The 27,169-nt window shown below is 40.5% G+C and overlaps 1 protein-coding gene across 4 annotated transcripts in view; it reads left to right on the top strand.

Moving 5' to 3' along the window:
* The window catches only part of SAMD4A (sterile alpha motif domain containing 4A), a 143,281-nt gene that overhangs the window by 60,334 nt on the left and 55,778 nt on the right, over nucleotides 1-27,169 (top strand). For all 4 annotated transcript variants that reach the window (XM_058163043.1, XM_058163044.1, XM_058163041.1 and 1 more), the window contains one exon: nucleotides 18,594-19,112. In XM_058163043.1, the coding sequence (XP_058019026.1) occupies nucleotides 18,594-19,112 (519 nt within the window). The remainder of the gene's footprint in view (nucleotides 1-18,593; nucleotides 19,113-27,169) is intronic.

Below are 27,169 nucleotides of genomic sequence, written 5' to 3'. Positions count from 1 at the left end.
TTTATAGCATTGATTTTTTAAAATCCCAGTAGATATTATTGAGGTTACGCTAATTCAGGCACATTCTATATACAGCTTTGTTTCCCAGATTGTCTGCATGTCAGCATCACTTATGTTCTGACATATTAATGTGTTTGTTCTTAATAGATTTTGGTGCTTTGTAAGATTCTCTTTTCAAAGTGTGAATCTAGTCATGGCATTGGAGGGGGGAGGAGTTGGTTGGGTGACTGCATGCCATTAAATCAATATCCACTTTTTGCAACCATGTAGATTTTTCTCCACAATGATCTGGTTTTCTGACACTGTACCCCTCACCACTGGAATGGTGGGGGCATTTTTTGAGATTTTTATTTTTCCTGTACAAAGTTTCCCCCGCTTTCTATGCATCCTGAGTTTACTATTATGCTTATGCACAAGCTGTATGTAATTTGATTGTTTCCTTCTCTTTATAAATTCTGTATTTAACTTAATTGATGGAGCAGCAGGGAGAAAGTAGAAAATTAATATACCTGTTGTCCTGGTATGAGCTAATGATTCGTGGCTGGTTTTCAAGGTATAATGTTGTAATGAGGTATATATTCTCACTTGCCACTGAGTCTCTGTGAAGAGGAATGACACAGCAATAAAAGTAGTAGGGCTGATTCAGCATTTTTCTTCTAATAATTTTACAAAGATTTACAAAGATTTACAAAGATTTAGATTTACAAAGAAAAAAGACTAATACAAACTAAAAAAAACATAAAAAGTAAAGAAAGATAAATGCAAAGTGAGAGAAAATAAAATAAAAAATAAGAAAAGATATAATACTGACTCCCCCCTCCAAACAAGTATAAACTATTTCGGGAACTTAACATCTTCTCTAGTATTTCAAAATATTCATATATTCTTTTATAAAATTTTATACAACCCGCAGGAAATATTCTTCCAAGTTCATCTAGTTCCTTGACTTTCCAAAAATTAATATAGTAGTCTTTCTTTTACTGTTTTCAAAAAAATTAAGTTTTTCTTTTTAATCCTTAAATTTATATGAAACTTCTTTCATCTAGAGTAGAAGAAAACTCTTCTAGTGTGACAAAACCTGCCCTTTGGAAGGTTCTTAACATCCAGAAAAATCACTAACAAGCAATTTCCTGAGGTAGTTAAAAAAGGAAATGGGCAAACCAGTGTCCAAATGGAGATGCTGAACCTCATTTTAGGCAGGATGAACTTCCCCTGGGGCTCTCAGAGTTTCCATACCTGCTGGAGACCACTATTTTGCAATCTTTTTGTGGGGAGCTTCTATATCAAGGGTCTCCAACTTTGGCAACTTTAAGCCTGGTGGACTTCAACTCCCAGAATTCCCCAGCCAGAATTCTGGGGGTTGAAGTCCACCAGGCTTAAAGTTGCCAAGGTTGGAGACCCTTGTTCTATATGGAAGAAACTTATGGGTGAGGGAAGAGGAGCCCACCCACCTCCAAAAAATGCCAGCATTTCAGCTTCATTAGGATACATTGGAGTACTGTTCTCATCATACAGTACTCAACCAACATGACCCCAAACTATGCTAGCCAAAATGAAGGAAGTTATAGACAACCTTTCTAGAGCAAGGGTTTCCAACCTTGGCAACTTTAAGCCTGGAGAACTGCAACTCCTAGAATTATCCAGCCAGCTTTGCTGGCTGGGGAATTCTGGGAGTTGAAGTCCTCCAGGCTTAAAGTTGCCAAGGTTGGAGATCCCTATTCTAGAGGGTACCAGAAAGAAGACAGCTCAAAGAGGCCATATGTAGCTATTACAAATAAAACAATTTTGTGTTCTCTCTTCTTTGGGGGAAATTTTAAATGATGTTACTCAGTCTTCACATTTTTTGATTTTACCGAAAAAGTTCCTTCCCTGGCCTAAGACATAGTTTGGACATCTGCACTGATTTAATTCCTCTATTAATCCCCGGAAGTCTGAGCATAGCCATAACAAGATACAAGTTGAACTGAAATGCCTGATTGCCTGCCTACTAGGGCTGCAAGCTCTCAAAAAAAATTTTTTAATCAAAAAGAAGTTGGCTCTTCAACATATTTGGGATGGAAATACAGCTGGGAAAGGAGACTGAGTGGAATTTGGGATATTCTTTGTGAATGTCCCTTCCAAGAAGTTAGCTGTCTGTTTCTCTTTTTTCCTTTCTAAAATTTCCACTTGGCCATGGTTTGCAGAGCCAATAGCATTCCAATTGGCAGAGTTTCTTTCCAGTTTTGGCTGAAACAAGCGGCGATTTCATCCTGATCTCCCCTCCTCCTTCCGTTTTTTTTTCTCTGCTAATGTGGAAGTCATCATGGCTTTACGTCATATGGCACTGAACCCAGGCACATTTTATGGCCTTGTGAGTCATCATTACTTTTCCAGCGTCTGTGTCATTAGCTTGGAATTTGTATTTGAAACTTTCTCCACACTTCATTTACTCTAGATTTTTTTTGGCAAGGCTCTCTGCTTTGGTGTTTGTCGCTTAATATGGTCTTCCTGGCCCTCTTTTCACAGAATTGGCACTGGGGACAAATCCAGGTTGTAATGTTCACAATTATCCCACTCTTCTCCAGTTCTTTGCCATTAATAAAAACATATCAGGTGTTGGTTTGTCAACACATAAGAGCATCCGTTACATAGTCCTTCACTGAATTTGCAGTTTTCTTTAGAAACAGGCAAGTACAAAGAAGACATCTGGAGAACTGGAAGGTTAGTTTTTGAACAGGAGAAAGCAAAACTAACATCGCTGCAGAGGGTTTTAGTATGTTTAACTCTTTAAAATGATCTGATTTGAATCCCTGTATGGTTCACTTATGCTGACTGAGCATGGTGATCTAACCCATCAGGAGGACACCAGGTTGGGGAAGGCTGGTCTCTGCCTGTGTAAAAATGCCAAAAGAGCTTATATTCTATATATATATCCTACAGCATCTCTTAGCAGGCATATTTTTAATGCTCACATTGCTTAATAGCTGCCAAATTGAAATGGTGGAATAATCTCTGCCCAATTTTCTGGGTGAGAGTAAATTGGGAGGGGATTTATGACTGTCCTTGCCCTGGATATCTTTAACACTTGTCATTTGCTGCCCAAGAAGGAGGCAGCTTCTAGCTGAATTTGGATATCTTAAAAAAATAATGATAATGATAATCATTAATGATAAGATTAGCTTTCCCACATATAAGATAAGATATGACCAATCATTTTGTTCTTGTATGTGTGTACATTGAGAGATTCTGTGTGTGTTTGCAGTCACACTTGGCCAATAAAGAATTCTATTTATATATTTCTAATTCTACTCTACTCTATTCTCATTGGAACAGTCCTGGTTAGTACTTATACAGAAGTTGACCAAGAAATCCCAGGACTGGAGGCTAGACTGGGAAAGCAGAAAACACCCTGGAATGCAGTGGAAGGCCATTGGTTTATTATTTCAGAGAAGACTGTATGGACCTTGTACATTGATTCACCAGAAGTCAAATAGGAGTCTTTTGCTTACATGCCTTTTCCCAAAGTATCCTGAAGTTTTGATAGAACGTGGTAGCTTGCTCATACTGTGAAGGGAAGGATGGCAGTCCCAGAAGATACAATCTTACTCCGTAGAGGTTTGTGGTGGCATATAATGGTTACTACTCAATTACTTTTTTTCTGGGGAAAATTGATCGGGACTTTTGCCCTATTCCTGGAACTCTGTTCAGGAATTCTCAACTAAGCATAACCCTAACATTGCATGCCACCCAGAATCGGTTTCTTCCACATTCTATTCTGGTAAGGCATGATATCTTGATGGGAATATTAGCTATAACAAACTAGTTTCCTGGGAGATAGATTGCCCAGACCACATATCTTCTTGTATCATAGTTTTCCCATATATATATATGGGACCTACATACATACATACATACATACATACATACATACGTACATACGTACATACGTACATACGTATGTATTATGTATGTATATATGTATGTAGGTAGGTAGGTAGGTCTTTGTGTATTCGGGTCTTATCCGGTGTAAGATTGAGAGTATCTTGGTGACGTTTCGACGAGGTCTCACTCGTCATCTTCAGGCTGGTGCTTACGGCTTTGTGTTTGTGCGAGCAAAGCGTGGTTGGAGCTGCCGTCTCTCATTTAGGGCACCATCGGGGTCCAAGCACCAGCCACCATCCCAGAGCCACCCGTGACCACACTTTGCTCACACAAGCACGAAGCCATAAGCATCAGCCTGAAGATGATGAGTGAGACCTCGTCGAAACGTCGCCAAGATACTTTCAGTCTTACATGGGATAAGACCCGAATATGCCAAGACCTACATATCTATACCCATGAAAATCTACGAAAACGTATATGTATACATACATACATACATACATACATACATACATGTAGGTCTTTGGTTATTCGGGTTTCCTCCTGCGTAAAATTGGAAGTGTCTTGGCGACGTTTCAACGAAATCCCATTCGTCATCTTCAGGCTAGGTGTTTACAGCTTCGTGCTTCTAGGAGAAAGGTGTGATTGCAGGCATTGCTCAAATCTCCCTGCAACTCAGACTAATCTGAGCACAACCAAGCCCCCACCCAAACCGGACACACCCCCAGCCAATCAGAGCACAAAAAAACCCCATCCAATCAGAGCACAGCCAAGCTCCCACTCAATCAGTTCAAACCTCCACTAGCAGTTAAAAGGAAGAAACAGCTGCAATCACACATGAGTTTTACTGCAGGTTTGAAAGGAAACTACAGCCACCTATCTCCACAACCCCCATCTCAGACACACCAACAACAGCCAAGCCTCCTACAATTGACCCCATTTCATTGGGTTCACAACCCCTAGTGATCACAGAAAAGAAAGTGCAGGACCTATTTCACAGACAAAAGCCAGGAAAAGCTCCAGGCCCAGACAAGATAACTCCTTCTTGCTTAAAAGTCTGTGCTGACCAATTGGCCCCCATCTTCACCCATATTTTCAATAAATCACTAGAGATGTGCTATGTTCCTTCTTGCTTCAAACGCTCTACCATCATCCCAGTGCCGAAGAAGCCCACCATCAAGGAACTGAATGACTACAGACCAGTTGCTCTAACATCTGTAGTCATGAAAACCTTTGAAGGGCTAGTGCTTTCCTACCTGAAAACCATCACGAATCCGCTCTTAGACCCCTTGCAATTTGCATACCGAGCAAATAGATCAACAGATGATGCTGTTAATATGGCTCTGCACTACATCCTACAACATCTTGAGTCTCCAAAGACCTATGCAAGGGTCCTTTTTGTAGACTTTAGTTCAGCATTCAATACCATCATTCCAGACATTCTTCTAACTAAGCTAAACCAGCTACAGGTACCGGAACAGACTTGTAAGTGGATCACAAGCTTCCTAACAAACAGGAAGCAGCAGGTGAAGCTAAGCAAGATCACATCGAATACCTGTACAATTAGCACAGGGGCGCCCCAAGGCTGTGTGCTCTCCCCACTTCTATTCTCTCTGTATACCAATGACTGCATCTCCAATGATCCATTTGTTAAGCTACTGAAGTTCGCAGATGACACAACAGTGATTGGTCTCATTCGAGACAATGACGAATCCGCATATAGACGAGAGGTCGAACGACTAGCCTTGTGGTGCAACCAAAACAATCTGGAACTGAACACACTCAAAACCATAGAAATGGTGGTAGACTTTAGGAAAAACCCTTCCATACTTCCACCTCTCACAATACTTGACAACACAGTATCAACAGTAGAGACCTTCAAATTTCTGGGTTCTATCATATCGCAAGATCTCAAATGGACAGCTAACATCAAAAACATCATTAAAAAAGGACAACAAAGAATGTTCTTTCTGCGCCAACTCAGTAAGCTCAAACTGCCCAAGGAGCTGCTGATCCAATTCTACAGAGGAATTATTGAGTCTGTCATTTGCACCTCTATAACTGTCTGGTTCGGTTCTGCAACCCAACAAGAAAAACACAGACTTCAGAGGATAATTAGAACTGCAGAAAAAATAATTGCTACCAACTTGCCTTCCATTGAGGACCTGTATACTGCACGAATCAAGAAGAGGGCCGTGAAAATATTTGCAGATCCCTCGCATCCTGGACATAAACTGTTTCAACTCCTACCCTCAAAACGACGCTATAGAGCACTGCACACTAGAATAACTAGACACAAGAACAGTTTTTTCCCGAAGGCCATCACTCTGCTAAACAAATAATTCCCTCAACACTGTCAGACTATTTACTGAATCTGCACTACTATTAATCGTTTCATAGCTCCCATCACCAATCTCTTTCCACTTATGACTGTATGACTATAACTTGTTGCTGGCAATCCTTATGATTTATATTGATATATTGATCATCAATTGTGTTGTAAATGTTGTACCTTGATGAACGTATCTTTTCTTTTATGTAACACTGAGAGCATATGCACCAAGACAAATTCCTTGTGTGTCCAATCACACTTGGCCAATAAAATTCTATTCTATTCTATTCTATTCTATTCTATATATATATATATATTTATATATATATATATATATATATATATATATATATATATATATATATATATATGGGTCTTTGGTTGTTCGGGTTTTCTCCCGTGTAAAATTGGAAGTGTCTTGGCGACGTTTCGACGAAGTCTCATTCGTCATCTTCAGGCTTCAGCTTCGTGCTTCTGGGAGCAATGTGTGATCGCAGCTGTTTCTTCCTTTTAACTGCTAGTGGGGGTTTGAACTGATTGGGTGGGAGCTTGGCTGTGCTCTGATTGGATGGGGGCACGCATTGAAGAACACAAGAACTCATTCAAAAAAGAGGAACCAACTTCTTCCCTGGTCCAACACTTTAAAGTCACAGGACACGATATTGACTTTAAAAAGACCAGAACTATCGCCAAAACTGAACACTTTAACAACAGAATAATCAGAGAAGCCATCGAGATAGAAAAACGCCCACACAGCATGAACAAACGAGATGATACCTCCCGCCTACCAGCCATTTGGAAACCTGCCCTTATTGACAAACGTGTCCCTAACACGAGGAATGACACCAGACCCACACTCACGAGGTCCACACAGGATGTCACCACCACACATCCACCCAGAAAGCACACCCAAACCCACACTGATCAGGAAGCACGACCAAGGACCAGAAGCCAGACCGCAGCTGCAACATTAGCCACTTCAAACCCCTCCAATCCATACATGCAGCAGACTGACACCCACTACGAAGATGTAGCACGACCACGAACACGAAGCCAAACAGCAGCAGTGCAGCTCACCAGCTCAAATCCCCCTGCAGCACAGATTAGACTGAGCACAACCAAGCCCCCACCAACACAGGACACACCCCAGCCAATCAGAGCACAGAAAACCCCATCCAATCAGAGCACAGCCAAGCTCCCACCCAATCAGTTCAAACCCCACTAGCAGTTAAAAGGAAGAAACAGCTGCGATCACACATTGCTCCCAGAAGCACGAGCTGAAGCCTGAAGATGACGAATGAGACTTGTCGAAGCGTCGCCAAGACACTTCCAATTTTACGGAGAAAACCGAACAACCAAAGACCTATATACAAACACCCGTGAAAACCTCAGAAAACAAATATATATATATATATATATATGTTTTCTGAGGTTTTCGCGGGTGTTTGTATGTAGGTCTTTGGTTATTCGGGTTTTCTCCCGCATAAAATTGGAAGTGTCTTGGCGACGTTTCGATGAAGTCTCATTCGTCATCTTCAGGCTTCAGCTTCGTGCATTCTTGCTCCCACATACATACACACATACATCTATTTGAAAGTTATGTTAGTGATAGAGAGCACAAGGATTGATGTACATCAGCTTCCCAGGCTGGGAATTATTCAGGCCTGTCTTGAGAGAATAAGAATTTAATGTGATTGTGAGATTAGTTCCATAGAAGAAGCTCAGTTTCCTTCTGTGACTCCCCAAATGGTATAGTCTTCGTTATGAAATTATAAATGACCTTTTCTTCATCTTCTCCATATTGTAAGCAAAGTCCCATTTTTCCAACTGCTGTTGTTTTAACCATCTTTCAGGTTGGAATTTAGCTTGTTATTTAGTTTGTGTTAAAAGACTGGAAGGAGAGCATCTCAAGGAGTAAGCAGAAAGAAGTATCATGATGTCACAAGGACAAGCCAGTCTTAAAGCCAGTCTTTCTCCTAAGTTTGTTGTGACATCAGAAATTACAGATCTAACGAAGAAAGAAAAGGGGGATGTGAAAGTGTATTATTTAATGGTCTTTGGACCAATTGGTTTGGAGTATGTGAGTGTTATTGGATGCCCCCTGGACTTTAGCAAGGCATGAAGATTCTGCGAGTAGACATTGTGGCTTTTCTTCCTCAAAGGAGAGAGTTTAGAAACCTCTCACAACATCATTAGGTTGGCAATGTGAAAGAAGTGTATTATGAGCATCCAATTTTTTTTAAAAAAAAAAACCCTAAATGGAAAGAAAACCCTTGAAGCTTGTGTTCTGCCTGGTGCGGTGGAGAGAGGCCAAGTGAAGCTGCAATCTAATTTTGGAGTGGTGTTATTACAGGTCACAGAGTCATTTCACCAGCCAGTCACAAGCAGAAATTCCAAAAGAGGAGGTCACATGGTGGCACAGTGCGCTGAGGAGGCTTACGCGAGTGACAATTTATTTTTTAATTTGGCCAAGAGCCCTACATTACTTTGTGTCTTCCTTACAAAACAAAACAAAGCCATGACTCTACTTTTCCCTTTCCTGTTACACCACCCCCACCCTGTGGCATTGCCCAGTAATCTGGACCGATGTGTGGCAGTATAGGGTGAGCCATGCTGTTCTTCATAGTTTTACTTGTATTATTTTTGTATGGAAAAATCTCGTTAGCAGTTTATGACTTGGGAGTGTGGGGCAGAGAATTAGACCACACAGTCCTCATCTATCTTTTATTTCCAGTGTGACTCCTTACAATCTCCCTGCTCCCTGGCTGCTTCTGTTTTCATATACATTATGTCAAAAACTGATAACTATAGTTGTCTAAATTGTGGCTGTGGAGGATACAGACAAAATCCTAGGTGCTTGGAGTCCTAAAGGCAGAATTCTGATGCCTAGAAACCTGAACTATTTATACATTTATGAAGATAACTGTCTTATTCTAGAAGTGCACCATATTTTCAGACAAGGGCTAGACTTCATTCTTCGTATGCTGTCCCAGTGCCTGTATCTAAATATGGACAGAAGCTGAATTTAAATTACATTGCATTCATTAAATAATATAAATATGTGCCTCCGGATGTTTAATAATTCCCTTTTCTTTGACATTAAAATTACTGTTTGGTGCCAAACTGTCAAATTGCTCCAACGACGAGGATCAATTAATGAGACAGTCTCAAGTTATGCATTCATTCTTTTACAGAGTCAGCTTATTGATCCTTCTAGACAAGTGTTTTCTAATCTTCTGATAGTTGATGTTGAGTCCTCTATCTGCTTTAATTTCTGCAAAATGAGTGACCAATGTAATGTAAGAGGGAGTGGGGTGAAGGTGTGCTCCATCCTTGCTCTGTTTCACTTCTTGGTGGTTTGCAGTACCATCAAATGATCATAGAATCCTTCTGGAACTTCTGTAGGAGTTGGGAATGAGAGGTATATTTTTTTTCTCATTCTTTGGGATCCATTCCAGTTGGTATTGATTGGAGTGGAAAGGTCTAGTCCATGCTTTGTGGTGTGTGTCTCAAAGCTTGATGTACACCACTTCCTATTTAACATCTACATGAAGATGCTGGATGAGTTTAATCTACAGCATGGGTTGAGATATCAAAAATATCTTGATGATACTTAGCTGTACCTCAAGAATATCATTAAGTTCTGTCCTGATGTCTGGAGGCTGTGGGGGACTGGATGAGAAACAGCAGCTTCAGCTTAACCAATCTGAGTGGCCTTGGCTTTTAGGACTTCCTGCATCTAATGATTTCTCATCATTACTTCTGGGTGCTGTACACTTCCCCAGAGAGAATTAGAGTACAGTTTCGGAATCCTTCTGGATTTGCAGTTCCTTTTTGAGAAGAAGGCACACCTATAGTCAAGGAGATTTTTGTAAAATTACCTGTAATATGCTAGTTGCTTCCTTTCCTGGACTAGGGGGAACTTCAAAGACACTCATGTTTTTGCTTTCCTCCCAAATGGATTAGTGCAATGTGCTGTACATGGGATTCCTCTTAAAGAATATCCAGAAGCTGCAATTGGTCCATACTACAGTGGCACAGGCAATTTTGGGGGTGCCCTTACCTCATGAGCTGCACAGACTCTCCAGAAGCTTCTGAGTGCACTGCAAGGTCCTGGTGCTCAATACTTCATCGGATGGGACCAGGATATTTGATTACTCTTACTCTCTGGATCTGACCAATTAAAGAATACTGATTACTGTGACTTGCAAAGCATACATCTTCTGCCGGGGTGCTGCCCTTTTGGAACACCCTACCGCCTGAGATTATTGCTGGCTTTCCAGAAAATGCTTAAGATCTGGCTATTTTCCCAGGCATGGAGATTAGGAAGGTAGTGAAAGCTGTGAGATTTTATAATTGTTGTTGAGGAATTATCCTCAGCATCCATGTTTTGCTTTTTATTATGTGTTGTTTTTATCAGTTGCGTTATTTATATTGGTTTTGAAATTATGTTTACCACCTAGAGTTGCCTTGGGAAGCAGGCAGCTCTACAAATCTAAATAAACGAAAACTAAAATAAATATATATTATTGAGTATCCCCAGTTTTGCTCACCATAGGGGTTCTTGCATTATTCTCTGGCGGTCCCTGGGAGAGAAAAATCAGCCTTTTTCTCCAGCATAGAGGGATAATCATACCCTTCTCTAACAGTGAGTTTCTTCAAGGAAGTTCCTTTTCTTCAAGAATATAGATTACACCCTTTACCCAAGACTGCAGACATGGCCAGCTCATTTTAAAGCTTCAGATAAATCATTCTCTTCTTATTGACAACTAATGTTGATTCCAATTGCTTTTAACCCCTTTTAATGTCTTCTATTTGACTGTGGGCTAAGAAGATGTATTTAGTCAGGATATTTGCAAAAGCAGCTCTGAATATTTCCCCCAGCTCAGTGTTCTTTTGTTTGGGTGGAAGCAACAGCTTCTCAAAGTATCAAGAGGAGGTTTCCATTATCAGCTACCTGGTTCTTCTAAAGGCCTACAATGCCAGACTGAACCTGAACTTCAGCTTCTGTTTTGTAAATTCTGGATTACCACAAATGACTCTCATTCCAGCAGGGTAAGTTTCACATTGTAACTACTTCATTAGCCTCACAATCACGCCTGTCTGCCTCTATTAAGGACACCACTTTTCCCATTGTGTAAGACATGGATATGGTGAAATTAGATTGATGGCTGCTTTCAAATGTCAAACAAATATAGAACCTCAGAAGAGTCACCATTCTTTTCATTTTTAAGTAGTACATTTCTTGTTAACCTTCCTTCTGCAAATTTGTAAACAGTCACAAAAACTATGCACTTTGGGGATTGGCTATCACAGTTAAACATATCCTCCACAATAATTGGTACAACAGAAATGATGGCCTCCCATCGGGTGCACCACAACAGCCCCTACAGTTGTCTTCAGTAAAAGTGTGTAGCATACCCGGTTTCCCCCAAAATAAGACATCCCCTGATAATAAGCCCAATCGATCTTTTGAGCGCATGGCAATAAGGCCAAGCACTTATTTCAGGGTTCAAAAAAATTTAAGACAGGGTCTTATGTTCGGGGAAACACAGTAAACAACTCACAAGGTCTACTGCCTTCTTGGTGCTTACTCTTCACTGCCTTCCCCAGTTCTCGGATGGGATGGGATGCACTGAGGGGTAAGAAGATTGTCTTCAAAGACACGGTCCACTTGGCATCCTTCACAGGATGACATTATTGTGCTATTCCACATATGCTCCAAACCCTTCTAGGCATATGTTTGGTTCTTTGCATCCTTCTTGACTGAAAAAGTTACTTAAATGTAGTTAAGATGCAAAAAACAAAGACAGCATTTCAAAACTGTTGTCAAACAAAAAACCAGGGTGTAATAGATCAGCAATTTATTTTCTAACATCTGAAACTTTTAAATACACTTTCATGACATTGTACTTTTTTTTCTTTGACGAATAGAATAGAATAGAATAGAATAGAATAGAATAGAATTGAATTGAATTTTTATCGACCAAGTGTGTTTGGACACACAAGGAATTTGTCTTGGTGCATATGTTCTCAGTGTACATAAAAGAAAAGATACCTTCATCAACAATTCTAACGTACAACACTTAATAATAGTCGTAGGGTACAAATAAGCAATCAGGAAACAATATCAATATAAATCATAAAGATACAAGCAACAAAGCTACAGTCATACAGTCATAAGTGGAAGAAGATGGGTGATGGGAATGATGAGAAGATTAATAGTGCAGATTTAGTAATAGTTTGACAGTGTTGAGGGAATTATTTGTTTAGCAGAGTGATGGCATTCGGGAAAAAACTGTTCTTGTATCTAGTTGTTCTGGTGTGCAGTGCTCTGTAGCATTGTTTTGAGGGTAGGAGTTGAAACAGTTTATGTCCAGGATATGAGGGGTCTGTAAATATTTTCACAGCCCTCTTTCTGACTCGTGCAGTATACAGGTCCTCAATGGAAGGCAGGTTGGTAGTAATTGTTTTTTCTGCAGTTCTAATTATCCTCTGAAGTCTGTGTCTGTCTTGTTGGGTTGCAGAACCAAACCAGACAATTATAGAGGTGCAGATGACAGACTCAATAATTCCTCTGTAGAACTGGATCAGCATATAAGGAAAGTGACTGGCAGAAAGACTTAGTAAATACTTGCTGCTGTGTCATTGTTGAATTTGTACATAATTTTTATAAATAAAATATTTTTTTGGTCTATATTTGCTGCTTATTATAAACTAATGTTTATAAATTGCAAAATCACTATGGAGTTTTGTGTGAATGTCTATGCTGAAACTCCTGGCTGACACCTTTATATCCATTGCTCATATACATTTTGACTAAATTGTACCAATCTACCAAAGCTACTTAACCACCATCCTTCCTTCTGGGAAATATCCAATTCTTTTTGTTCGTTTGAAAATGACCAGATTTACTCAGAATGGGTTCTATAAGAATGGCTTGTAGGATTCTGTATCTCTGAGCTGATTTCCCTTCTACGCAGTATTTTTGGATTCTCATTATTCCTATGCAGGAAAAGACTTTGTTAGATTGGCTTGGTTCCAGAAGGCTGGACACTTGCTTACCTAATAACCTCTCCCTAAAGATACATACAACCTTTCTGAGTGTTCAGAAGGGCATGAAGACCTGGCTGTCTTCCCCCAGGCATTGGGACCAGGTGGTTACAGAGAGTCCTCAGCTTTTACGATGCCCTTTCAAATTTGACTTCTAAAAGAACCTTTAAACCAGGGAGTTGTCAGGCACAAATAACCAAGACCATTTGTTGAATTCCCAGCATAGAAGAGAGCCGTGGCATAGAACCGCGGTGGCGCAGTGGTTACAATGCAGTACTGGCGGCTACTTTTGCTGCCTGCCAGCTGCCTGCAATTTATATCCAGGACGTGAGAGATCTGTAAATATTTTCACAGTCCTCTTTTTGATTCCAGTGGTGGAAAAAAACAAAATTTGGAGATTGTTTAGAGGGATCAAGATGATAATGGGCCTGGAAGGGACAATTTTTGAGGAATAAATGGAATTATTGGCTATGTTTAATCTCAAAAAGACAAGACTATAGAGAGTCATGATAAGTGTCACAAGGAGTTTATGGCTTTCATGTAGAAGACAGGGCAGAAAACAGGATAAGAAAGAACAGATTTAATTTACAAAGAAATTATTTTGGTTTATACTGAAAAATGTCCTAACTGTAAGAGCTGGTCGGCAATGGAACAGAGTGCTTTGGGGGATGGTGATCTCATCTTCAGAGATGTTTAAATAGGGGCTGGATGATTACCTGCCCGAGAAGCTATATTAATAGATTTCTGCTGTGGCCAGAGTCTAGGACAGGGATCTCCAACCTTGGCAGCTTTAAGACTTGTGGACTTCAACTTCCAGAGCTCCTCAGCCAGCTTTGCTCTGGGAGTTGAAGTCCACAAGTCTTAAAGTTGCCAAGGATGGAGACCCCTGGTCTAGGAGATCTCCAAAATAACTTCAACCCCTCTCATGCCATAATTCTATGATATAACAAACTGATTCACCTAGCTCAACATCTTATGCCTTCCAGTATGACGAACATCATAACTTTAGATCAGGACATACAAAGATACTACAGATAGGCTGAAGTTATAATGTACCCCCTCATCATTTTTTGGCTCACTAATGATACCTCATTGTGTTTGGTAGTCAAGGTGTAGTAGGATTTTCCTGCTCTGCCCAGTGAAAATGATTTTAGCTATCTTACAAAAACTAATAATTAGCAATAATGAAATTCAGTCACCAATTAAAATGACAAAACCCAACAATGGAAGGAGCAAACTATAAGAAATCAGCTTCAACTTCAAAGATAAAGCATTATGAATGCTTTATGAAAAAGCCAAATTTGTCGCTGACATTGAATGTAACAGGCTGGAAAAATGATTTGAAAATTTGGGACAGACTGTTTAAAGATAAGCAGTTTCAAAGTAACGCTGGTGTAATCAGAGTACCGTATATACTCGAATTTAAGCCGATCCGAGTATAAGCCGAGGTCCCCAATTTTACCCCAAAAACTGGGGTAAACTGGGGACTCGAGTATAAGCCGAGGGTGGGAAATGAGGCACCTACCGGTTGAAACCTCCTCCCTCAGCTGAGAAGGCTGGCGGCTCCCCGCCCGCCCTCTCACTGCACCGGCAGGGCTTCAGTCCGCAAAATGTGAAAAGAAAAAACTCGAGTATAAGCCGTATATACTCGAGTATAAGCCGAGGGGCTTAAAAAAAAAAAACTTGAGTATAAGCCGTATAGACCCGAGTATAAGCCGAGGGGACGTTTTTCAGCACAAAAAATGTGCTGAAAAACTCGGCTTATACTCGAGTATATACGGTAACCCTAAAAAGCAGCTAACCATAGTGAGTGCCTTGAATTGGGTCTGTAAGACACTTGGGGAAAAATTTGTAACACAATGGATGCAGCAATGATGGAAAGTCCATTTCCTCCATTCACACTGTTCCATTTTTTGACTAACTGGAATTTCTGACTACTTTACAGCTGCCTTATGAAGACTAGAAGATGGAAAGCATTATGAACTGGTATCTTACTAAGCATTGGTGAACAAGATATCTACCCAGTTTTCTAAATATTAGATGGAATTGCCTTCAATTTAATCCAGAAAAGTATGGTGTTCACATACTAAGAGCTGTAACCAGTAATATTCCCCTTCTCCATATAAACAATAATTATCTAAAGCAGAGTTCTCCAACCTTGGCTTTCGCTGGCTGAGGAATTCTGGGAGTTGAAGTCCACAAATCTTAAAGTTGCCAAGATTGGAGACCCCTGATCTAAAGGTTACCTTTTAATGAAGTTCCTGGTTAGCCACAAAATATTAATCTTTCTCTCTCAGCTAGTTGTAATTAGTATAAATGTCCGTCTTTGAAACATAAGCTGCCTTGGTGGGTTTTAGTCATTTGTTATCTTGGAGGTGGAAGATGACAGAGAGAGGGTTGTGTAGGTTATGACACTTGAGGCACATCTGTGCCAAAGAAATGGAATTCATGTCATACTTTTTGACTGTTTTCTTTCTTTAGTAGTGACTTATCTTTCAGGAAACCTCCACTTAATGTAGAATCACTTGCATAGGTTGTTTGCCTATGAGTCACATTTGGCACATCTGATTTCAAAATAGGGATGGATGTCATCCTTGACAATTCAATATTTCATATTTGCAATTCAGAATGAATAGACAGACAGGACTCACTCAACATAGCAGCTAGAATCATGAATGGCTCTCAGAAAGCAGAAATGGAAATTTGCTTGGATTCCCAACATATTTACCAGATCACACAAGGTTAATTTCAATCAGTAAAGGAAAAGATGGTTGAGTCAATATTTTACCCGTCTTTGGGTTTTTTTAAGACATAAGAATAAATATTATTCAGTGGAATTCTAAAGAGTAAGTCATTCCAGTTTGGGTTGCTGCCTTTGCTTCCAAATACCTTGATTCATAACTGAATTTTTTATGTTTTAGAATGATGCATTTTACAATAATTAAATATATTTTGCTACTTTAGATATAAACCATGATATCCTGCTTATCTAATGAACAACTTCCTGACAGTTCAATATTAGTGGCAAGTTTTATCAGGCTAGCAACCAACAATTAATTACACATTGTAAAAAATCAAATTTATTTCCAGATACCATTTCCTGTCTGGACTGAATGGAATTCCCCATAGGGCTACCTTTAGGTAGAAAAGTGGCCTCAAGGTGTTTGAGTGTGATAATATAATATGATTGTTTTCAAACAATCTTTGTATAAATGCAGATGAAAAGATTTACAAATTCCCACAATGAAAGAATGGATGGTGAAATTAATGGAACTCGCTGAGATGGTGAAGTTAACAACTTTGGTTAAAGAAAAGAGTGTGTAACTTCGTTTCTTTATGGAAACCACTTTTGAACTTTTTTGCTAGCGTCTGAAAGAACTACCGTATATACTCGAATATAAGCCGATCCGAGTATAAGCCGAGGTCCCCAATTTTACCCCAAAAAACTGGGGTAAACTGGGGACTCGAGTATAAGCCGAGGGAGGGAAATGAGGCAGCTACCGGTCAGGGAAAGCCTCCCTCCCTCAGCCGAGAAGGCTGGCGGCTCCCCCGCCCCGCCCTCTCACTGCACCGGCAGGGCTTCCCCACGCTAATGCAAAAGCCCGCCAAGTTTGCACCATCCGGTATAATGTGAAAAAAAGAAAAGAAAAAAAAAACTCGAGTATAAGCCGTATATACTCGAGTATAAGCCGAGGGGACGTTTTTCAGCACAAAAAACGTGCTGAAAAACTCGGCTTATACTCGAGTATATACGGTATATTAATTTTTAGATTTGAGATATAGAGTTACTGTGTGATATTGAATTTTTCATCTAAAATTTAATGTATCTTAAATTTGTAACAATTGAAGAAAATCTTTTTTTCTATTTCTTTTCTTGTTTCCTTATCCCTTTGCACCGCCTCTTCCCAACTTCTTAACTCTTTTTTTTGTTTTTTTATATCTTACCTTTTCTAGAAATTTAATAAATAAATTTAATTAAAAAAATTAAAAACTTTGTATAAATGTGCATTTTATAAGGTAATGAGTATCATATGATTGATTTTTTATTTTTCCATTAAACATATTTTTGTATTTTAAATTAATCTGTTTTCTTTTTCTTCTTCTCTTTCTCCTCTTGGTAAATTTACAAATTTTAACTGTCTTGCATTCCTGTTACCTGAACTCAGAAATCACTATAAGCTTCATTATGAAAGTTAGCTAGTGCCCAGTTGAGCCTGATCTTTTCCCCCATATGACCCTTCCCAAGGTTAATGGATAACGGCATGCACAGCCATTTTTGCCAACCGGGTAGTGCCAAAAGAGATACCACTCTGTTCTTTGCACAAATAATGTATGTAGTCCAGACATGGTGCCTCCCACATATCTGGTGCCAACACATCTGGATTTCCCAGGAGACAGGACTGGAGAAGACTGATTTGCAATGTGATGTGAAGTTACATGTTTGTCCCCTGCTGTGAGATGTTTATCTCGCAGCAAGATAAAGACATATTATATAGCAATGTGTTCTGCAGCCGGATTATAAAATGATCAGTCCCTATCCTTTGCATGTGATCAGGCACATGCTGTAGCTTCCCTTCCATAAAGCAACTTCCATGATCCCAAACTCGCATGACTGGAAAAATACCCACAAATGATCAGTTTCACAAAATAACAATATGAGCATGTTGGGATCAAGTAGGGAAAGTTAACCAAATTGGTGGCTTGGTTTCATTTTAGAGAATAGAATAGAATAGAATAGAATAGAATAGAATAGAATAGAATAGAAAAGAAAAGAAAAGAAAAGAAAAGAAAAGAAAAGAAAAGAAAAGAAAAGAAAAGAAAAGAAAAGAAAAGAAAAAATTATTTATTGGCCAAGTGTGATTGGACACACAAGGAATTTATCTTGGTTCATATGCTGTCAGAGTACATAAGGTACAACACTTAATGATAGAGGACGCTACTCAGAAAAGTTGAATCCTTAAGTAGGGTTATGATTCTAGTTACAAATTGGTATAAATGATATATATTCATGCTAGCCTGTCTTGAAACAACAGTGGACATTTCTTCATTTGCAAGAACAAACTTAATGTCTTCCTCAACCACACTTGAATTTGCTTGGAGGTTCTGTGTGATTCAAAAGCTTGCATGCAGTCTAAGTATTATCCTGCTTTATTGTTGTTTTTATTTTACATCTTAATTTTCATTGCAGTGGAAGAAAATAAAATGATTTGATTATGGATGAGATTAGTGTCAAAAAGCTATTCACAATGTTTTAAAATCTCCTGATTTACCTATCAGGCTTGTTTCCTGATTTCACAAGTCTCTTTTTCTCTTTCCTCTCCATCCCTCCATCCCCCCCGCACAACAGGAATCATTAACCAGTGGCAGCAAGAATCAAAGGACAAAGTGATTTCTCTATTGCTCACCCACCTGCCTTTGCTGAAGCCAGGGAATATTGAAGGAAAAGTGGAGTACATGAAACTACTTCCCAAAATCCTGGCTCACTCAATTGAACACAACCAACACATAGAGGAGAGCAGGCAACTCCTGTCCTATGCTTTGATCCATCCTGCCACATCCCTGGAGGACAGGAGTGCTCTTGCCATGTGGTTGAACCACTTGGAGGACCGCACATCGGGTACCTTTGGCAGCCAAAACAGAGGCCGGTCTGACTCGGTGGATTATGGGCAGTCACATTACTATCACCAAAGACAGAACTCGGATGATAAACTCAACGGGTGGCAGAGCTCTCGGGACTCTGGCATATGTGTGAATGCCTCCAGCTGGCAGGATAAAAACCTGGGGTGCGAGAATGGCCACCTCCCTCTCTATTCCTCGTCCTCTGTTCCTGCAACCATCAACACGATTGGGACTGGCACAGGCACAAGTAAGTCAGTAATGTTTTTAAAGGTTGGTGCTTTGCATTAGGTCACCAGATGTTTCCAGAGTTCAATATCAGGCACTTCATTTCTAATCCACTCCATTACGACACCGAATAAGAAATTATAGATGCAGAAGAGGTAAAAGCCAGAAACTAGAGAGGCAGAAATATTTAATAACTTGGTGGTAATAAAGTGGTAATTTTAATGGTGTTTTACCTATCAGTACCTGCTGTAAATAAGATATAGTAGAAAAAGACTTGCGGACAATCAAACAGCAGTTGTCTGGCAAATTCTTCTCAATCTGTCTTCTCAATTCTTCATTAGAACAAACATACAATGCAAAATAAAACCAGTACAGATAGTCCTCAATTTAAAACAATTCATTTAGCAACTGTTTGGTCACATGATCTAAATTCAGGTGCTTGGCAACCAGCATATATTTAAAATAGTTGCAGCATCCCAGAGTTATTGCCATTTGTGACCTTCCTACCAGCTTCCGACAAGCAAAATGAATGGGGAAAATCAGATTCACTTAATGACCACATGAGCTACTTAACAACTGCAGTGATTCACTTAACTGAGGCAAAAATGATTGTGAAATCAGGTGCAACTCATTTAATAATTGCCTTGCTGAGCAACAAAAATTCTCTTCCCAATTGTGGTCCTAAGTCAAGGACTGCCTATAGTGGAATAAAACTTGTCTGTACCTCTATGAATACCCATCCATGCACATGTGCATATACACTAAGATACACTGTGTTATCTCATCTCCATTGTTATATAGGTGTTTTCTCTGCAGTGAATAAGTTCTAAGAAGAAGACAATACTGAAGTAAAATAATTTAATCAGTAATGTAGAACAGCCAATTGATTTATTATAGCTTCAATTTTCTCCATGGTGTGTTAAAAGATTTTCATACAGATTTAATGCACAGAAACGATGATCGTCCAGGTGCAGCTGAAATAGAACTCAGAACATCCTTCAACCCCAGATGATGATGCTGCAGCAGCATTATGTGTGTCAGGACGTGGCCGCTCATTTCCGACAGTGAGCATTGTCTCTTAACCCTCTGCATCTTTATAGCTGATTATGAAACAGCATAGACATGAGGATGGCAAGAAGCCAGTTCAGATTTGCATGCGCAAAAGCAGACAGACAAAACATGCAACTGTTAACAACAACTTTCAACACATTAAAGCAAGCAGCTACATAAAAAAATGCTTGTGGGAAGGATCAGTTTGACCCCTCAGTCCATGTGTGGGAAACCCACAATTAAGTAATGGAAATAATTCATAGTTCTTCTTTTGTTCTTTCGCATTCCTTGTTTTCCTTTTTTCTTCTTCCTTGTGGAATACATTACATATTTTGTTACTCCAGTTCTGCATTTCTAATCAATTTGTTTTACTATTTACTTGTAGAAGAACAGATACTTCTTACTGAACAAGCCAGTTTCATGTAACAGTGTCTGCAAAAGGGGGGAATGGTGGGACAGAAACTGAAGCAAGTATGAGAAAGGAACTCAAAGTAATCCTGCCTTGATTTTGTTTACTATGAAATGCAACAGAGAGAAACTTGGACAGGCTTTCATGATTTTGTTACTATAGTCTACAACAATAAAATTAGCATTCCTTAAATTCCTGCTATTGTCCTGACCCAGCTTACCTCCCTCCAAGAGTTGACTAATGAGAACCAAACTCTCTATGAACTTGCCAAGCCATCTATGTCATAGTTGTATCAAAAGTGGTTTTTTAAAAATTTTTTAAAAAGGCAACTGGATTGATTTTTTGAGGACGAAGACAGTCCTGGAAGCTTCATCAGTTGTATTGAATGGTATTAGAGAAAAAAGGACAATAACTGTCCTTTCATTTCTAACACCATCCAGTACAACTGACGAAGCGTCCTGGATAGGAAGCAAAACGTCGTCGTCTTCCTCAAAAAAATCAGTCCAGTTGCCTTTTCAAAAAATAAAAAAAACACTTTTGAGAGAACCAAACTGATTGCCCTGATCATGTGACCTAATTGGGGTATATCCCTATTCATCACACAACATTTCTTTGTGGTTTTGGGTACTCTTAACAGGAATCCTTCTGGGCTTCCAGCAGAATTGAGAAGTAGGAGGCCCTGTTTTGAAGCAGTTACATTCTGCCTGGAGTGAATCGTTCAGTTTGGTAATAGGGAAAAAGGAGGGGATATCCAGTGGTTGGTGAGTTGCGTGATGCTACAGCTAAAACCATTCTGTTTTAAGCGGTTTATCGGAAATGAGATGTATTTGAGATGTTGAGGTCATACAGAAAAGAGCATAATGCTTTCATTTTATGCTCCATCTCTGTGAAACAGTTTGTTTAAATTATATACCACATTTATCTTGCACCATAGTCGTCTGCAGATTCTTAGTGGCTTACAACACGAAAAACAAAAATAATAAAAATAAAACTCCGAAAGCGAGCGGGAAAGGATACCAAGTTTACCCATGGAGGTCCAGATGGTGCCATTATTGATGGTACTTTATAATGGGGTTAAAATATAGCTTGTCTGCAGAACTTTTAAGAATGGAATTGGTTAGGAAAATATGGGTGCTGCATTGGGGTGAGACATTTTATTGTTTTAAGCATTCTATGTTCAGTATTTTGTAAACCTCTAGAAGACCTTGTAGAGTCATCAGATGTAAGTAAATACTGAAATAAATAAAATCATGTGTTCTAACATTCAGCATTCAATCTACACCTTCACTTCCCTCCATACATTCAACAACTTCTTAAGACCAGACACTTCATGCAGCTGTCTAACACTCGTCAGTTTTCTCTCATAGTTCCACCAATACACAATACCACCTATTTTTCTTTCATTTCATTCCATCCATTCATTTGTAATCATTACTGTTTTTTTTTTCACATTGCTTTTCAATGTTGCAACTGTTTCCTTAATCTGTACACCATTCAGAGTCAGTGTTGAGTTAGCCAGCCTTATAAATCTACGAGAGGAAGACTGTCCTTATCTATTGCACGTGCTTTTAGAAGTGTCGTGAAGCCTTTTCAATGGGCAGGTTCTCAACCAGGTGAGCCTGTCCCACCAAAGGCGGATGTGGCTTCCTTCAAGCATCGTCTGCTCCTTTCTGAGTCAGTCTCTGCTTGGTATACAATGTTCCATTCAGCTACACTTCTGGCATAAAGAACCATTTCCCACCGAAAGAGCTGCTATGTAATACCTTCTTTTCCTTTGGCCTGAATGTTCTCTCCATGTCGTTCCTACACAAATAGCCCTTGTCCCAGGCCAAGATACTTCCTGACTTGCTACAATGAGGCCGTTCTGCTCTCACCAGGAGCACAGCTTGCTCTGCCTAACACGTCGCTCTTGTTCAACAAGAACTTTGCAGAATTTCTCTCCTGCTGGAAAATTTATAAAGTAGGATTTTAAATACAACACATACATTTAGAATCTGAAGATTGTGTATCCACATGGCGTATATATGCATGCTTTTGAAAGGCAGAGGGTTTTTTTAGTAGTTAACAGTCTAAATTTAACATTTTTACTTAAAGAAGTGCTAACAGTCTTTCACTTGCACATATAAAATGAAAACATACAGATAGAGATCTGCTGTCAGATGAACACCTGGACTCGATTTACTTGTTTGTTTTTTGCAATCCCCTCAAGATTATGGTAGTAAAATTCTATGCCAAACGCCTACCTGCCTGAGTTCAATTTTCTGCTTCTTTAAAATCATTAGTAAAATAGTGAATGAAGCTACAAATAAACTAAAAAACATCATTTTTAAAAAACAAAACCTAACCTGCCCTCCCCACCACCACGCAATTGCCTGGTCCAAAAGATACTGAGAAAAGGAATGGCTTCTGCTGTAGAAATATTGCCTGTTTAGAAGGAATCAGATTTCATCTAATATACAGATCTTACTGAACAGTATTTCCTTCACCAATAGTCATGATGGCTGAAGCTCCTGAGAGATGTAATATCCTGCGAATTGCTCTGGTTTTTTGTCGGATCAAAATCAAAAAGTCAGATATAATATTTATTTGTAAATAAACTTTCCATCTTGTTCTTGGGCCTAAATACTGTCAGATGTGACAACAGCTAAAATACATTAATATCAATATAGTAAAACAACCTGGTATGAATCATATAGATAGAATCACACATTAAAATATCCAGATACTAAACAACAGAATTTCCCAAACAGTAGTCCAATATTTATCCATCCATCCATTCATTCATCATTATATATTTAGGGCCTGGTGGGTGTGGCCAGCTTGATGTCACTTATGTCAGGGGCACCTGTGATGGCCCGAGCACTCTGTCACTGAAAACAGAACTCAGGAAGGCCACTCTGTTTTTGCTGGCAGGGGGTTGAAGGAGGCTGTCGCAGCTGAAAATGGAGCTTGGGAGGGAGGCTGGTCCTTCACTGTTTCCAGGGCAGCCCCACGGGCCAAATCTAAGCACCCCGCAAGCCGGATCGGGCCCCCAGGCCTTGAGTTTTACCCCCTGCTCTAGATAATTAACTATAAAAATCATAATAGCTCTCACCAAATAATAAATTCCTTCCCCCTATGACAGAGTTCCCCAACCTTTCTGCCTTTGTGGACCAGCAGGGGAGAAGAGGAGATGCTCCATGTGAATGGTGGGTGACACGGGTGCAGGTGCTCCATTCATGTGGGTGGCAGATGAGTGCGCCCACTGCTTACACAAAAAGTGTGCCTGCCACTCACAGGCTTGTCTACTGCTCGTGCAAGCGGGCAGTACATGCTCGCCCATCACTTCCGCAGTTCGGTTCTGATTGGCTCAAGGCCCGATAGGGGGATCCAGCCCTACAGACTGCATTATATTAATCAAACAGAAAGTAACTAAGACATTAATGTCTGTGACAGAATTCCAAGTCCAGGAATTGCCATAGTTGGCACATAGGATCTCCCCGTGCACATACTCATACTTGTTCCTTGCTCAGCAAGCAGGAACTGTGTATTTAGGGGGTTGCGACTGTGCGACCACAATCAGCGTACCCTGGTATGCAAATCACTTGACCCAAACAGCCGAGTGGGAAGAGCTTGCAATAAACGTATGTGGAGATGGGAACATGAGAAGATCACAGCTCTAGTTTCCTGTATTGATTTTGGGATTTTGTTGTTGTTCAGTTTGGGGTTGTTTCATCAAAGAGAAATGATATTTCAAACTCAGCTGAGGTGTGGCTCTTTAGTGATGCAGTGTGATTCAAGAGTAGAACACTTGTGGCACTTGTGGTGTTGTTGGATTTCAATCCTGTCTTTCCTGACCATTGGTCCTTTTGTCTGGGGCTGATGGAAGTTGGAGTCCAATTGCTTTTCCACCCAGAAATGCTAACGATCAAATTTGGGACCTTCTTCCTGCAAAACCAGGTACTTTGTCACTGAATAAAGAGATGCTTTAAAAAATCTAGACCAGTGATGGCTAACCTTTTTCTGTCACGTGCCAAAAGCGGGGGGAGCACGGGAGGGCGGTGTCACATGCGCGCGTACCCACAGACATAATTCAATGCGCCCCACCCTTCCGCGCTCCCCCCGCTTTTGACACGTGATGGCATGGTAGGCCCGATAGGCCCATTTTTCGCCCTCCCCAGGTTTCAGAGGCTTTTTAGGAGCCCGGGAAGGGCGAAAACAGCCTTCCCCACCCCTCCAAAGGCCCTCCGGAGGCCTGTTTCCCGACTTCTGGTGGGCCTGGAAGTCCCGAAAATCAGCTGGCCGGTGCGCGCTGGAGCTGAGCTAGGACAACGCTCACATGCCCACCGATACGGCTCCGCGTGCCACCTGTGGCATGCGTGCCATAGGTTCGTCCTCACAGATCTAGACGTTACAGAAATTACAGAAACCTAAAAAATAAATTGCTTTAAAGAAATGCTATATTCATGGTTCCATACGTTCTGAAATACCTCTTTCAAATCATTTTCAAAGCACACGCTTCCTGCTCAGTATTAACTTTGCACGAAAAAAAGATTGCTCATTTGGCAGTTCAGTTCCCCTTTATCCTCTGTGAAAGTTGTTGAAACAGATTACCATGAAAACTGGTGGATTTTTCTTCCCCACTATTTTGTTCACTTATTAGATTTATATCCCACCTTTATTATTTTTATAAATAACTGAAGACAGCAAGCATACCTAATGTTCCTTCCTTTTCCTATTTTCCACATAGCAACAAACCTGTGAGATGGGTTGGGTTGAGTGAGTGATTGGCCCAGAGTCTTCCAAATGGCTTTCATGCCTAAAGAGGGATTAGAACTCACAATCTCCTGGTTTCCAGCATGGTGCTTTAACTAGCTATCTCTATATTGTCTCTATCAGAAAGTACAAAGATGCTGAGCTGTCACTGAACAATTTGGCAACTGGCAATCTGAATTCCCTGCAGTTCTGCAGGGCTCTCCTCTTTGCCTAATATTGTCTGATGCTTAGCCTTGCTGATTATTTGCAAAAAGTTAGCTGCTCGCCAGCATTTGGAGTATATTGGGTGGATGATTTTTTTTTTAGCACTGAAAAGTGTGTGTGTGTGTGTGTGTGTGTGTGGTACACCTGCCACTGTCAAAAGGCAATCTTCTACAATTTGTAACGGAAAAAAATGTACCGGTAATTTCAACAATCTTTCAAATCTTTTTCTCTATTTGCTTACTGATTACATTTATTTATATGCTGCCTGATCAACTTGCAACTCTGGGTGGGTAACAGTAAACATAACAATGTAATGATTAAAGACAGTAAAAACGAGTAAACTTTATCCATTTGGAGCAAGACCCAATAGACGATGTCAGGACAACAAAATCAGGCTAACCTATTAGCTGAGCCCAGTCTCAGAGCAAAGACAGATCTTTAGTGCCTTAGGAAAGGCTGGCAGAAACAGGGCCATCTGAATATGGGGTCTATAGAGCAAGTGCTGCAACACAGAAGTCACGCTTCCTGGGTCCTATTAGATCACATTTACTAGAAGGCACTGGAGGATATCTATCTTGCCAGACCTCATTGGACAAGGAAAGATAATTGGAGACAGTTGGTCTCAGCTGGCCCTGAGTAACGAGGTAAGTAACGAGGTAACGAGTAACGAAGTAACGAGGCTGGAGACCAGGGTAGTGACAACAGCTCTTTAATATATGGTGAACCCAGCAACAGGCTGGGGGAAAAACCTCTCCTTTTATACAGTTCTGCTGGAGGCTTCGTCCAATCAGCAACGTGCTGATTTCCCGCTCAAATATTTAAAGGCACAAACATGAATACATAACACCTCCCTCCCAGAAAACACTTTGCCTCTATTTACATTTATTTACATGTTATTTTTCGGCGTAGTCACGCAAATAACCTGGGCGTCTCCTAGTTCTTTCTGACCTCGCGGTTCAGTTCTGGGTGGTGTTTTGAGCTGTTCGGAGGGTCTGTTTTCCTCCCAGCTCTTTCTCTAAGCCATCGGGCCCTGGATTATTTACAGATTCTTTTTCTTGGCCATCTGGCCCTGGATTACTTTGTCATTTTCCTGTCGTTTCCTCTGGAACCTGATGGCGTCGCTGGAACTCTGGGACCTCAGCTAAGTCTTGCGCCTCCCCCGGGTCATGGTCAGCTGTGGGTTCAAATAAGGAGGGGTCATAATTTATTTCCTGTGGCTTAGGTTGTTCAGTTATTCGTCTCCTTATCTGATCTATGTGGCGCCTCCATACTCGGTTGTCCTGTAATTCGACCAAGTATGACTTTGGGCCGGTTGCTTTTATTATTTGTCCCGCGAGCCAACTCGGGCCGTCCCCGTAGTTGCGGGCCCACACTCGGTCGCCTATGCCCAATTCCCTTGTTTTGTCTATTTCCCCCTTGTAACCCTCTGGTGTGTAATGGGGACTCAAGCGGTCAAGTGGGCACCGGAGTTTCTGTCCCATCAATAGTTCGGCTGGGCTTCTGCCTGTAGCAGTGCTTGGGGTTCTGTGCTGAACGGCCAGAAAGAAGTCTATCTTTGTTTGCCAGTCACCTGGCTTGAGCCTGGACAATGCCTCCTTAGCGCTCCGGACGGAATGCTCTGCAAGGCCATTCGACGCAGGGTGGAAAGGCGCAGAGAGGGC

The sequence above is a fragment of the Ahaetulla prasina genome, chromosome 1, assembly GCF_028640845.1.
Source record: "Ahaetulla prasina isolate Xishuangbanna chromosome 1, ASM2864084v1, whole genome shotgun sequence".
Taxonomy (NCBI): Eukaryota; Metazoa; Chordata; class Lepidosauria; order Squamata; family Colubridae; genus Ahaetulla; species Ahaetulla prasina.
The sequence above is the reverse complement of the archived record's forward strand: the minus strand, read 5'-3'. Positions and strand labels throughout refer to the sequence as shown.